The sequence below is a fragment of the Macaca nemestrina genome, chromosome 19 (assembly GCF_043159975.1).
Source record: "Macaca nemestrina isolate mMacNem1 chromosome 19, mMacNem.hap1, whole genome shotgun sequence".
NCBI classification, from domain to species: Eukaryota; Metazoa; Chordata; class Mammalia; order Primates; family Cercopithecidae; genus Macaca; species Macaca nemestrina.
In genome coordinates this window covers 68158768-68172855 of record NC_092143.1, presented here as the reverse complement: position 1 = coordinate 68172855, position 14088 = coordinate 68158768, and the positions used below count along the sequence as shown (strand labels likewise).

General features: G+C 36.4%; 1 protein-coding gene across 3 annotated transcripts in view; it reads left to right on the top strand.

Moving 5' to 3' along the window:
• LOC105465071 (laminin subunit alpha 3) overlaps window positions 1-14088 on the top strand; it is a 273415-nt gene that overhangs the window by 72426 nt on the left and 186901 nt on the right. For all 3 annotated transcript variants that reach the window (XM_011713306.2, XM_011713298.3, XM_011713310.3), the window contains exon 8: window positions 3796-3914. In XM_011713306.2, coding sequence (XP_011711608.2) covers window positions 3796-3914 — 119 coding nt within the window. The remainder of the gene's footprint in view (window positions 1-3795; window positions 3915-14088) is intronic.

The following is a 14088-nucleotide window of genomic DNA, read 5'->3' as shown; positions in this document are numbered from 1 at the left end:
AACCCCTTGTCCATTTTATAGGATGTGATACTGGATAGCAATCAACTATTTTGAGGACCGAGGTCCAGAGAAGATGGCAAGGTTGAGTCTAAACAGGAAACTGGGAGTACTGGAGTGTGGAGGGCTGGGAAGAGTAATGTGGTAGGATTGAGGAGGATGGAAGGGACCAGAGAAGGAAGAAAAAAAGACAGGAAACTGCTTTTAACAGTGTGACATAAAATAAGAAAAGTATTCTTTTTTTAGGCCTGATGTGGTGACTCCCAGCACTTTGGGAGGGAAAGGTGGGAGGGTTGCTTGAGGCCAGGAGTTGGAGACCAGCCTGGGCAACATAGTGAGACTCTGTCTACAAAAAAATTCAAAAATTAGCTAGAGGTGGTGGTGCAGGCCTGTAGTCCCAGCTGCTTGGGAGGTGGAAGTGGGAGGATGGCTTGAGCCCAAGAATTGGTGCAGTGAGCTCTGATCCTGCCTCTGCACTCCAGCCTGGGTGAAAGAATAACATCCTGTCTCAAAAAAAAAAAAAAAAAAAAAAAAAGAAGAAGAAACACAACTGTTATTTTTAACAAACAAACCCTAAGACATCCAACTATAGATTTTCTTCTAAATCAATCTTCTTGGGAAGGTACATATTTATTCCAATTACAGAAAACATTTCATTCACTGCAACCGCCGCCTCCCAGGTTCAAGTGGTTCTCCTGCCTCAGCATCCCCAGTAGCTGGGATTACAGGCACCTGCCACCACGCCTGGCTAATTTTGTTTGTTTGTATTTTTAGAAGAGATGGGGTTTCACCATGTTGGCCAGGTTGGTCTTGAACTCCTGGCCTCTTGTGATCTGCCTGCCTTGGCCTCCCAAAGTGCTGGGATTATAGGACTTTATACTTTTTGACCAAAAAGTATTAAGAGATAAGACTGATGATCTCTTATGGCCAGTAGACTTATGTAAAAGGTATTTCCAGTGCTCTTCCAAGGGAGTTTTGAGAGACGCTAAAGTTCTGCGATGGTCTTGCGGCCATTTCAGGCAAATGCTCTGGCGCATCTCTGAGTCCCGGTGTTACTCAGATGGCCACCTCACTTTATAGTCACAGCTAATCGGTTCCTTCTCAATGACTTCCCCATTCCTCACCCCAGATGAGGGGACCAGAGAAAGGTATAACAAAAATAATCAGGGGTTGTTTCTTCGCTGCTTTCAAACACTGATTTAGGATATTTTGGATTGAATTACATGAATTCCAGTATTTGCAACTTGATTAGTTTTCCAGACTAATGGACGCCTTTGTAAATAACATGCTTCACTCCAACACACATGAAAAAAATTAAACCTCCTTTACTAAGTTTTTATCCTTTTTTTTTTTTTTTTTTTGAGACGGAGTCTCGCTCTGTCACCCAGGCTGGAGTGCAGTGACCGGATTTCAGCTCACTGCAAGCTCCGCCTCCCAGGTTTTACGCCATTCTCCTGCCTTAGCCTCCCGAGTAGCTGGGACTACAGGCGCCCGTCACCTCGCCCGGCTAGTTTTTTGTATTTTTTAGTAGAGACGGGGTTTCACTGTGTTAGCCAGGATGGTCTCGATCTCCTGACCTCGTGATTCGCCCGTCTCGGCCTCCCAAAGTGCTGGGATTACAGGCTTTAGCCACCACGCCCCGCCAAGTTTTTATCCTTTTAAAATGTATTAAATGGTTAAAAGTTACAAAAATAGTGCATGGAAGTCAGACCTATCAGGTTCCATTTATTAGGTGCTTTCTAAATTCCATTTGAAATATACAATTCAAAATAAACAGACTTCTTAAGAAATGACTGACATAGTAAGTATAAATGCCTTGAATTTTTAAAATCATGGCCCCACAGAGAAAATAAAGATAAGAAAGCATTCAGCCTGTTTTACAAGTTATAGGGTAATTTGTGTCATATCTAATTAAGTTTTCCTTCACGTAGTCACCTGGGGATTTGATTAAAACATACAAATTACTAACAAGAACTTGGACATTTTGATGTAATTGGAATGTAATGAATATATAGTCTGCCTAAGAAAGAATAAGAATTTTACTCATGTTAAATCTTTTTCATCTTGGCAATGATGACAATCCCAAATGAGTTTTAAATTATACTTTGTAATTTTAGAAGTATTATATACTACTTGTAGATAACTTGGAAATTAAAAAAATAATAATAAAGTAAAAGCACCAAGAATTTACCCCAACAGAGTGTCTTAGTTTGTTCAGCTGCTGTAACATCTGGGTAGCTTATAAACAATAGCCTCAAAGTTCTGGAGGCTGGCAAGTCCGAGATCAAGGCACCAGCAGATTTGGTGTCTGGTGAGGGCCTGCTTTCTGGTTCATAGATGCTACTTTCTTGCTGTGTCCTTACAAGGTGGAAGGGGCAAGGCAGCTCTCTGAGCCTCTTTTATAAGGGCACTTATCACCTTCCAGAGGGCCCATCTCCTAATAACTGGTGATTAGGTTTCAACCTATGAATTTGGTGGGCGATGTGGGCATAAGCATTCAGTCCATAGCAGAGAGCTACTATTCATATTTTGTTAGATATGTAGAATTTTTATACATACTTTAAATACTCAAGATTATATAATCTAATTTTATATCCTAATTTTTTTCACTTGATATTTTTAGATATTTCCCTATATTTTCCCAATCCTTAAAAATGCTTTGACATCATTTTTGATGGTACAGAGTTTTGTTCCAATCTGACAAGTGTTTGTTGAGGACCCACTGTGTGCTGACAACCTTGCTCTGTTGCAAACAAAACACATGCAGCCCTTATCGTCATAGGACTTAGAGTCGAGCAAATATACTGTTGCTTGCTTAGTCATTCCCCTGTAATTAAACTTTAAGATTATTCCCAGTTGATTACCAGACAGTGTTGAACTGAAAGGTTTAGAGTATTGGCTAACAGCATAGGTTCTGCAGTCAAACAAAGACAGGTCAGAATTTCGCCTCTTCTGGTTATGGGCAGTGTAACGATGGGCATATTCCTCAACCTCTCTAAGCCTCAGCTTTCCAGTCTGGGCTATAGGGATAATGGTACCTACTTTAGAGAGTTACTGTGCAGATTCAATGAGATAATTCATGTAAAACACTTTTCACAGTGTGTCAAGAGCTCAATTACTATTGTTAGTAATAGTTTATAATAGTGGTAGTAATAGTATTCTCTTCATTCACAAAGTTTAGTTGACATTTTGATGTATCTTTTTTGACAGTGAAAATGTTGGTGTCAAGGATTCTCCTGCCTCAGCCTCTCTAGTGGTATATACACATATTTTTGAGACGGAGTCTCCCTCTGTCGCCCAGGCTGGAGTGCAGTGGTGAGATCTTGGCTCACTGCACCCTCTGCCTCCTGGGTTCAAGCGATTTTTCTGCCTCAGCCTCCTGAGTAGCTGGGACTACAGGCGCATGCCACCATGCCTGGCTAATTTTTGTGTTTTTAGTAGAAACAGGGTTTCACCATATTGGCCAGGCTGGTCTCGAGCTCCTGAACTCTTGATCCATCTGCCTTGGCCTCCCAAAGTGCTGGGATTACAGGCTAAGCCACCATGCCCAGCCCCAAGTAGTATTTTTTTTAAAAAGAGAAACTTCTCTCATTGAATATCAAATGAAAGCAGCTCTAAACTGTATCTTAGTATAGCCTGGCCTTTGTGTAAAAATCCCGAAAAATTTTCCACTAAGAGTGTCCTGGGTGTTCCAGAATAGGCTTTTTTATAGCTTAATTAGCAGTAATACTATTTACGCTCTTTACTAAGCTTCTGATAGTAATGATGAGAATATTGACTTAATATGCTTTTTTTCAGCATGCAACTGCCACGGCCATGCCAGTGATTGTTACTATGATTCAGATGTTGAGCGGCAGCAGGCAAGCTTGAATACCCAGGGCATCTATGCTGGTGGAGGGGTCTGCATTAACTGTCAGGTGAGGCACTATTTAAATCAAAGGAGATGTGTTGTCATGGGGAATGAGTATTCCATAAGTTTTGCTCCTGAAGCGATACCGAGACAGTGATAGGCAATTGAAAGTGTTTTCTGAGATCATGTATCCACTGTTGTTCACACAAGGCTTTGTTAGCTGGATATAATTTAGGGATTGTAGGGAAAATGGACTGAAGTATGTTTACCCACACTGCTTTGATCAGTTTCTCCGTTTAGATCTTTGCCCAAATGGAGAGGAGGATTCCCGGCTGTCATCTCTGACTGCTATCCATCTTGTGATAGGAAAGCTCTAAGATAGGAGGGCAAGTAGTTATCAGTGTTAGTGCTGACCCTACATCTTGTTTTCAGACAGACTGAGTGTAGACTCAGTGAGGAACTGCATCATGATCAATTAATGATGTCTTTCATAGATATCAAATATGAAACACTAATTTTTCATCGCTTCTGTAGGACCAGTGGTTTCACTGGAATTTAGTTAAGGGAGTGCATGGTAGAGGAGGATATATCTTAATTGAGATATTCATTAATGGTCCTGTCAAATGTTTATGAATTTGGTCTACATTGTCATTCTTTCTTGTGTTCTTTTAGATGTTTTGTTATATACCACTGAAGAGGCATTCTTCACATGAGATGCCCATTAATATGAAACCAGGGCTACATACCCATAGGGAGAGCCGCCATTCTTCAGTTGTCTCCCTCTCCATACTTTTATATCATCTGCTATTGCAGATAATTAAAATATAAGTAAAATATAAGTCATAGGTTTGTTACGAATCACAAGGTTTCATGCGTAAGTGAGATATCTCAGGATAAGGCTAAGCACTGTAAGACCTTCAAGTGATTTGTGTGCACATTAAGTCGCAGAAACACTGGACTAGAATGTGTAGGTAGAATCTTTTCTGTAGATGAAAGGTCAAGCCCCTTCAATGTGTCTTTAGAATACTTTGTTATCCTTCATCATTCTCTCAGTGATACTATGTTTTGTACTTTGCTGTTCCAGAAAACCATCAGTGAAGTCTTTTTTTTCATAGTGGCTCTGCAAAAACTTTTTTTGTTTTTGCTTATGAAATTACTGAACTCTTATTTCATTTGTTTTCCAACGTAAACTTAAAATGCCTTTTACTAAGTTAGATATTTAGGTAGCATAATTAACTTTAAAATGTTTATTGTGGTGAAACAGACATAACATAAAATTTACAATTTTAACCATTTTTGAGTGTATATTTTAGCAGCATAATTAACTTTTATATTATATTGATAATCAAAGGACAAGGAAAGAGTTGTGCTGCTTTTATGGTTTAGTGACTGCTGCAGGACTCAACCCTCCCGCGGAGGATTGGTCTCTATTGATTGTCTTTTTTCTTAAGAATGGGGCCTATTTTAGGGGTTCATATGATAAACTATGGGCAAAATACAAAAGACAAACAACAAAACCACAAAAACTATGATCTGAAAGCACCGAAGAGTAAAAATAAGCAGGAAGATACTGGAGGGGAGCTACAACTTGGCAAAAGGGATCAGCATAGGGTGAGTTACATATTTTTATGACTTTTACCCAGAGGGGAGGCCAAAGTTGGTCCCATGTGGTCTGACTAAAATCTCTCTACAAATATGGAACCTTTGTCTGAAAGCTCTGTTCTATGAAGAACCAGAGAGCAGAACTTAGGACAACTACAATTTGTGGAAAGTCGCTGGGGAGTCCGGGAAAAGAGAAATCAAGAGCAGGGAAATCCCTAATTCCATATATAAATTCTTCTCAAGTTTCTGACTGACTCCTCAGTCCATTTTCCCTACAATCCAAGCACAGGATGGATTTCATCTGAGACTAAAATAATTTACTTGACATTTCAGTTACCACTTAAGAGTCAGAATGTGCAACTTGAGTAAAGTTAATAGTCTCATAAAGAAAAAAACCCCATTTTTTCAAGGAATACACTAATGGATTTGGAATCTCTAAAGCAATATTCACAATGTCTAGGATATAATCCTAGATTTTGTAACATATGAAGATTCAAAGAAAGTGACACATTCTCAAGAGAAAAGACAATCAATAGGGACCAATTCTGACTTGCCCTAGATGTTGGAATTAGCAGTTAAAGATTTTAGAGCTGCTATTATAATTATTCTCAAGAGAATAGATTAAAATATGATCACAATGAATGAAAAGATAATAAACAGCAGGGAAATAAAAACTGTAAAATGATCAAAATGAAAATTCTATAACTAAAAAAATGCAATATGTTAAATAAAAAATCCACTGGAGGGGCCGAATAGCAGAATGGAGGTAATAGAAGAAAGAGTCAGTGAATTTGAAGATAGATTAGTAGCATTTATCTAGTCTGAAGAAGAGAAAGAGAAATATATGTATTTCAAATGAACAGAGATTTGGGAACCTGTGAGACAATAGCAAAAGATATAAGGAACATGTAATTGGACTCTCAGAAAAAGAGAAGAGACAATGAATCAGAAAAAGAAAGTGAAGAAATAATGGTAGGAAATACCTCAAATTTTGCAATAGGCTAAGATTCAAGAAGCTTAATGAACCCTAACCTGAAGAAATACAAAGAAAATAATTCCTAGGCCTAGTGGAGTCAAACTGCTGAAATCCAAAGACAAAGTGAAAATCTTGAAAGTAGACAGAGAAAACATTACAACATAGTGTGACTGTGGACTTTTTATTAGAAACTGTGGAGGTCACAGAACAATGGAATAATATCTTTAAAGTGCTAAAAGAAAAAAGAACCGTCATCCCAGAATTCTGTATTCAGTAAAAATGTCCTTCAAGAATAAAAGCAAAAAGAAAATTGTTGGTAGATAAAATAAAACTAAGATAATTTATTGCCTAAGAGACCTACACTACAAGATATGCTAATGGAAGTTCTTTAGGTTAAAGAGAGGTGATATGAGATAGAAACTCAGATCTTTAGGAAGAAATGAACAGTATGGTACATGTCTGGGCAAATATAAAGTACTATTTAAAAACAAATTCTTGGCTGGATGCAGTGGCTCATGCCTGTAATCCCAGTACTTTGGGAGGCCGAGGTGGGCAGATCACATGAGGTCAGGAGTTCGAGACCAGCCTGGCCACCATGGTGAAACCCTACCTCTACTAAAAAAAACAAAAATTAGCCAGGCATGGTGGTGCGCACCTGTAATCCCAGATACTCGGGAGGCTGAGGCACAAGAATCACTTGAACCCAGGAGGCAGAGGTTGCAGTGAGCCGAGATCACACCACTGCACTCCAGCTTGGGTGACAGAACAAGATTGTCTCAAAAAAAAAAAAAAAAAAAAAATTCTTGGAAGTCCTAGCCAGATCAATCAGGCAAGAGAAAGATATAGAAGACATTCAAATAGGAAAAAAAAAAAGTCAAACTATCTCTCTTTGTTAATGATATGATTTTATACTTAGAAAACCTAAGGACTCTGCCAGAAGCCTCCTGGAACTGATAAACAACTTCAGTAAAGTTTCAGGATACAAATCCATGTACAAAAATCAGTAGCATTTCTAAGCACCAATAATGTTCAAGCTGAGAACCAAATCAAGAACACAATCCCATTTACAATAACTGCAAAAAAAAAAAAAAAAAAAAAAAATTAAAAAAACCCCAAATCTAGAAATACATCTAACCAAGGAGGTGAAAGACTTCTACAAGGACAGCTATAAAATACTGCCGAAAGAAATAATAGATGACAAAAACAAATGGAAAAACATTCCATGCTCATGGATTGGAAGAATTAGTATCATTACATTGGCCACACTGCCCAAAGCAATCTACAGATTCAACGCTATTTCTATCTATGTCATTTTTGACAAAACTATAAAAAACGATTCTAAAATTCAGATGAAGCCAAAAAAAAAAAAAAAAAAAAAGAGCCCAAATAGCCACAGCAGCCCTAGGCAAAAAAGAGCAAAGCCAGAGGCATAACATTACCTGACTTCAAACTATACAGAATATAGAACTCAAAAATAAAGCCACACACCTACAGCCATCTGATCTTCAACAAAGTTAACAAAAATAAGCAATGAGGAAAGGACTTTCTTTCTTTCTTTTAAGATGGAGTCTCGCTCTGTCACCGAGGCTGGAGTGCAGTGGCACGATCTTGGCTCATTGCAACCTCTGCCTCCTGGGTTCCAGCGATTCTCCTGTCTCAGCCTCCCAAGTAGCTGGGACTACAGGTGCATACCACCATGCCTAGCTAATTTTTCATTAGTAGTAGAGACGGAGTTTCACCATGTTGGCCAGGCTGGTTTCAAACTCCTGACCTCAGGTGATCCAACTGCTTCAGCCTCGCAAAGTTCTGGGATTACAGGCATGAGCCACTACACCCAGCAAGGAAAGGACTTTCTATTCAATAAATGGTGCTGAGATAGTTGGCTCTCTGTGTGCAGAAAAATGAAACTGGACCCCGACCTTTCACCGTATATCATACAAAAATTAACTCAAGATGGACTAAAGATTTAAATACAAGACCTCAAACTATAAGAATCCTAGAAGAAAACCTAGGAAACACCATTCTGGACATTGGCCTTGGGAGATAATTTATGGCTAAGTCCTCAAAAGCAACTTCAACAAAACAAAACATTGACACATGGGAGCTAATTAAACTAAAGAGCGTCTATACTACAAAAATAAAAACTATCAACAGAGTAAACAGACAGCCTACAGAGTGGGAGAAAATATTTGCAAACTGTACATCTAACAAAGGTCTAATATTCAGAATCTATATGGAACTTAAATAGTTCAGCAAGCAAAAAACAAATAATTCCATTAAAAAATGGGCAAAAGACCTGAACAGACACTCTGCAGAAGACATACAAGTGGCCAACAAACGTATGAAAAAATGCTGCATATCACCAGTCATCATAGAAACGCGTGTCAAAACCACAATGAGATATCATCTCACACCAGCTAGAATGGCTATTATTAAAAAGTCAAAAAACAGCAGATGCTGGCCAGGTTGCAGAGAAAAGAGAACACTTATACATTGTTGTTGGGAATGTAAATTATTTTAGCCACTATGGAAAGCAGTTTGGAGATTTCTCAAAGACTTTAAAATAAAACTACTATTCAACTCAGTAATCCTATTACTTGGCATATATCCAAAGGAAATAAATTATTACACCAAAAGGTCACATGCACTCATATGTTCATTGGAGCATTATTTACAATAACAAAGACATGGAATCAACCTTGGTGCCTATCAGTGGTGGATTGGATAAAAAAAATGTGGTACATATACATGATGGAATATTACACAGACGTAAAAAAGAATGAAATCATAGATGCAGCTGGAGGTCATTATCCTAAGCATATTAATGCAAAACCAGAAAACCAAATGCCACACACTGGGTACTCATGGACATAAAGGTGGCAACAATAGACACTGGGGTCTACTAGAGAGGAGAGGGAAGAAGGGGGACAGGGTCGAAAAACTAACTATTGGGTACTATGCTCAGTACTTGGGTGGCAGGATCAATCATATACCAAAGCTGAGCCTCATGCAATATATCCAGCTAACAAATCTGCACATGTACCCCCGAATCTAAAATTAGAGTTGAATTTTTTTTTGAAAAAAGAATTTTAGGAAACTACCTACCTTCCCAACCCCTCTTTGTTTCCAAATATCTGCCCTTTTATGGTAATACAATGATCTGTAATTATTTTCCTTTGCTCAATCCCATTTGTAAATGTTTTAGAGGAGAGAATAAATAATGGAAAAGGAAAATAAAAGAGTATTTTGTAAATAATACTTCAATATAACTGGAAAAATTAGAGTATGTAGGGCTGCTTACAACAAAATTTATGACGTCTCATGGTATTTATAAAATGCATGTAAATATAATACATATGTAGCAATAGCATAAATAATAATACAGTATTAACTCTAATTTGACTGTGAGCCATGAAGAATATACGTTGTAGTCCCTAAACAACTGGTGACAAAATAATGCAAAGAAGTACAGCTAAAAGGCCAATAGATATATTTAAAGGTAATTTTATAAACATTCAAATAATCCAAAAAATAGATGAATGGAGGAATAGGGGATGAAATGCACACACGTGTGCAAGCACACACACACAAAACCACATACACACACACCAGACACAAAAGGAAGGGGCAAGCAGAAAATAGATACAAATAGTGGTAGACCTAAATCCAGCTATATCAAAAATACACGAAATGTTAATGGACTAAACACTCCAATTCAAAGGCAGAAGCAATAAGAATGAATAAAAAAGCAAGACTCAACTATGTTGTTTACAAGTACTTACCTTTAAATATAAAGACAAGTTGAAAGTAAATGAATGGGAAAAATACTATGTAAACAATAAACATTAGAAGGATAGAGTAAAAATATTAATATCAGGTAAAGTAGACTTTAAGACAAAGAGCATTAACACAAATAAATAAAGACATTTCATAATGGAAGAGTAAATTCATCAGGGAGACAGTAATCATAAGTGTGTTTGCATCTAATAATAAAAAATTAAAATATGTGAAGCAAAATTTGACAGAATTAGAGGGAAAAGTAGACAATTCTATGATCATAGTTGGGGATTTAAATACCATCATCCTATTGGCAATTTATAAAACTAGACAAAAAATCAGCAAAGATATATGATCTGAACAACACTATCATATACTTTACCTTAATTGACACTTGTAGAACAGTACACCTGACAACTGAAAACTGTATATTCATTTTATGTGCCTATGGCACATTCACCAAGATAGGCTATTATACAAGTGTAGCCATAATGCAGATCTCATTACATTGAAAATGATTGAAGTCATATAATTATACTATGTTCTCTGGCCAAAGTGGAATTAAATTAGAAATCAACAGGAATAAGATCACTGGAAAAATGCTAATATTTGAAACAACACACTTCTAAATAAACCATCGTCAAAGAAGTTAGAAGGGAAATTAGAAAATAATGAAAACATTACACATCAAAATTTGTTGGATGCAGCTAAGCAGTACTTAAAGGGAAATTCACAGCTTTAAGCTTGTCTTAGGGAAAAAAGTCTAAAATCAATATCTGAAGGTTCTACCTTAAGAAGCTGGTAAAAGAAGACCAAAGTAAGCCCAAAGTAAGTAGCAGGAAGAAAGCAATACATTCAACAAAATTTAACAAAGAGAAAAGAATTCAACAAAAGAGAAAAGAGGTAAACAATAGAGAAAAACAATAAAGCCAAAAGCTGGCTTTTGAAAAGGTCACCACAATTAATAAACTCCCGGTTATTGTCATCAAGAAAAAAGAAAGATTACAAATTAGCAATCTCATATATAAAAGTGGTATGTTACTACAGTGGCTACAGGCTATAGACATTAAAAGGAAAATAAAATAATACTATGAACAATTTTATGCCAACAGAATTGACAACTTAGATTAAATGGACACATTCTTGAAAACTATAACTTACTAAAACTGATACAAGATGAAGTGGAACATCCAAATAGATGTTATCTGTGAAAGAAATTAAATTCATTATGAAAATTTTCTGACAAAGAAAATTCCAGGCCCAGACGGTTTTACTGGTGAATTCTAAACATTTAAGGATGAAACAACATTAATCTTATACAAGTTCTTTCAGAAAACAGAGGGGAGAACACTTGTCAACTTGTTTGATGAGGCCAGCATAACCTTAATACCAAAACTTGGCAAACACCACGTGAAAGAAAATAGCTGATCAATATCTGTCACGAAGATCATAGATTCAAAAATATGAAAAACAAATCCAGCAACATATAACAAATATAATACATTATGAAGAGTAAGATTTATCCCAGGAAAACAGGTTGATTGAACATTCAAAAATCAATCTCTGTAATTTATCATATTAATAGAATAAAGGAGAACAATTGTGTAATACCATTAAACAAAATTGATACCTATTTTATAATAAAAACTCTTAGCAAGCTAGAAATAGAACTGAATTTCTGTAATCTGATAAAGGGCATTTATGAAAACCCTATGACAACTAACAGCCTATTAGTGGTAAAATATTGAACTTTTTTCTTTAAAATACTGGGACAAGGCAATCACCATTTGTGTTAAACAATGCCCTGGAGATCCTAACCATTGCAATAAGGCAAGAAAAAAAAAAAAAGAGACATTTAGATTGGAAAGGAAGAAGTAAAACTATGTTTTCAGATGATACGATGTTTTATTTAGAAAATCCTAAGGAATATACAAAACAAATACCAGAACTAATAAGTGAATTTAGTAAGATTGCAAGTTACAAGGATAATATAGAAATTAATTGTATTTTATATGCTATCAGCAAACAATAGGAAAATGTAAAAATGTAATTTAAAATATTGTCAAATTACATGAAATACTTAGGAATACATTTAACAAAAGGCATGCAAGACTTCCACACTAAAACTAAAATAATTGCTGAGAGAAATCTAGAAAGACCTAAATAAACAGAAAGGTATAAAGGTTTATGGATTGGAAGACTCAATATTGTTAACATGTTGATTCTTCCCAAGTTGATCTTCCCAAGTTGATTTAATGCAGGCTTTTGGATAGAAGTTGCCAAGTGGATTCCAAAATCTATGTGGATGTGTAAATGTCCTAGACTGTCCAAAGGTGTCTTAAAAAAGTAGAATAAAGCTGGGGGGCTTATATTATCTTACTTCAGTACTGACTATAAAGCTACAGTAATGAAAACGCTGTACTGTGATACTGACATAAGGATAGAAAAAGACCAATATAGCAGAGTGGGGAGCACAGAAACAGACCCACACTTTTAAAGATATTTGATTTTTTATTTCTTTCTTTTTTTTTTCAGAGACAGGGTCTTACTCTGTCACCCAAGCTGGAGTGCAGTGATGTGATCATACTTCATTGCAGCCTCAGACTCCTGGGCTCAATCAGTCCTTCTGCCTCAGCCTCCCAATAAGCTAGGACTACAGGCATGCATTATCATGCCTAATTTAAACAAAAGTTTTTTGTGTTTTAGAAATGGGATCTTGCTATGTTGCCCAGGCTAGTCTTGAACTCCTGCCCTCAAGCAATCCTCTTGCCTTGGCTTCTCAAAGTGTTAGGATTACGAGCATGAGCCACAGCACCTGGCCTGACATTTGTTTTTTGATTAAAAACACCAAAGCAATCCAATGGGAGGATTGCTCAACATATGGTTCTCAGATAACTGGATACTTAAAACAAAAACAAAAACAAAAAAAACCCAACCCCTACCTCAAGTCATACTCAAAAATTAAATTGATATAGAACTATATTTTTGTGATTTGAGGATATGCCAAGTTTTCTTACATCACAAAAAGCAATAACCATGAAAAATTGACAATTTATATTTTATCAAAATTAAGAACTTCTGTTCAAAACAAAACGTGCTATTAAGAAAATGAATAGGCAAGTCACAGACAGAAAATACTCACAAAACATAAACCTGACAAATGGTTGGTATCCGGGATATATAAAGAACTTCCACAGCTCAGTTATTAAAAAAAAAACAAAACTCAAAAAAATCAAAAGATTTGAATAGTTACTTGACAAAAATAGATACATAAATGGCCAGTAAATGTATTTCAAAGAGCTTAACATTATTAGTCATCAGAGAAATGCAAATTAAAATTACAATGACATACAACTACATACTCCCCAGGATTGCTATTTTTTCCTCAGCTTTATAGGATGACTATTATTAAAAAGGCTGACAACATCAAATTTTGGTGAGGATGTGGAATAACCACACCTATTCATGCATTGTTGATAGCAATGCAGAATGGTACAACTGCTTTGGGAAAATGGCCATTAAAAAAAAATAAAACTAAACATACACCTACCGTATGACTCACAATTTCCACTCATAGGCATTTATTCATAAGAAATGGAAATGTTTGTTTTCAAAAAGTTTATAGCAGCTTTATGCAAATACCCCCAACTAGAAATAGCCCAGGTGACCAATGATAGTAGAATGGATGAAGAAACTCAGGCATAACTATAGAATGGGATTCTGTGGAGCAACAGAGAGGAAGAAACTACTGATGGACACAGCGACATGCAAGAATCTTAAAAACATTATGCTGAGTGAATGACGACTAAACACACACACACACACACACACACAAGTATCAGGGTCGTTTAAATGAAATTCTGAAACAGGTAAAAGTAGTCCATAG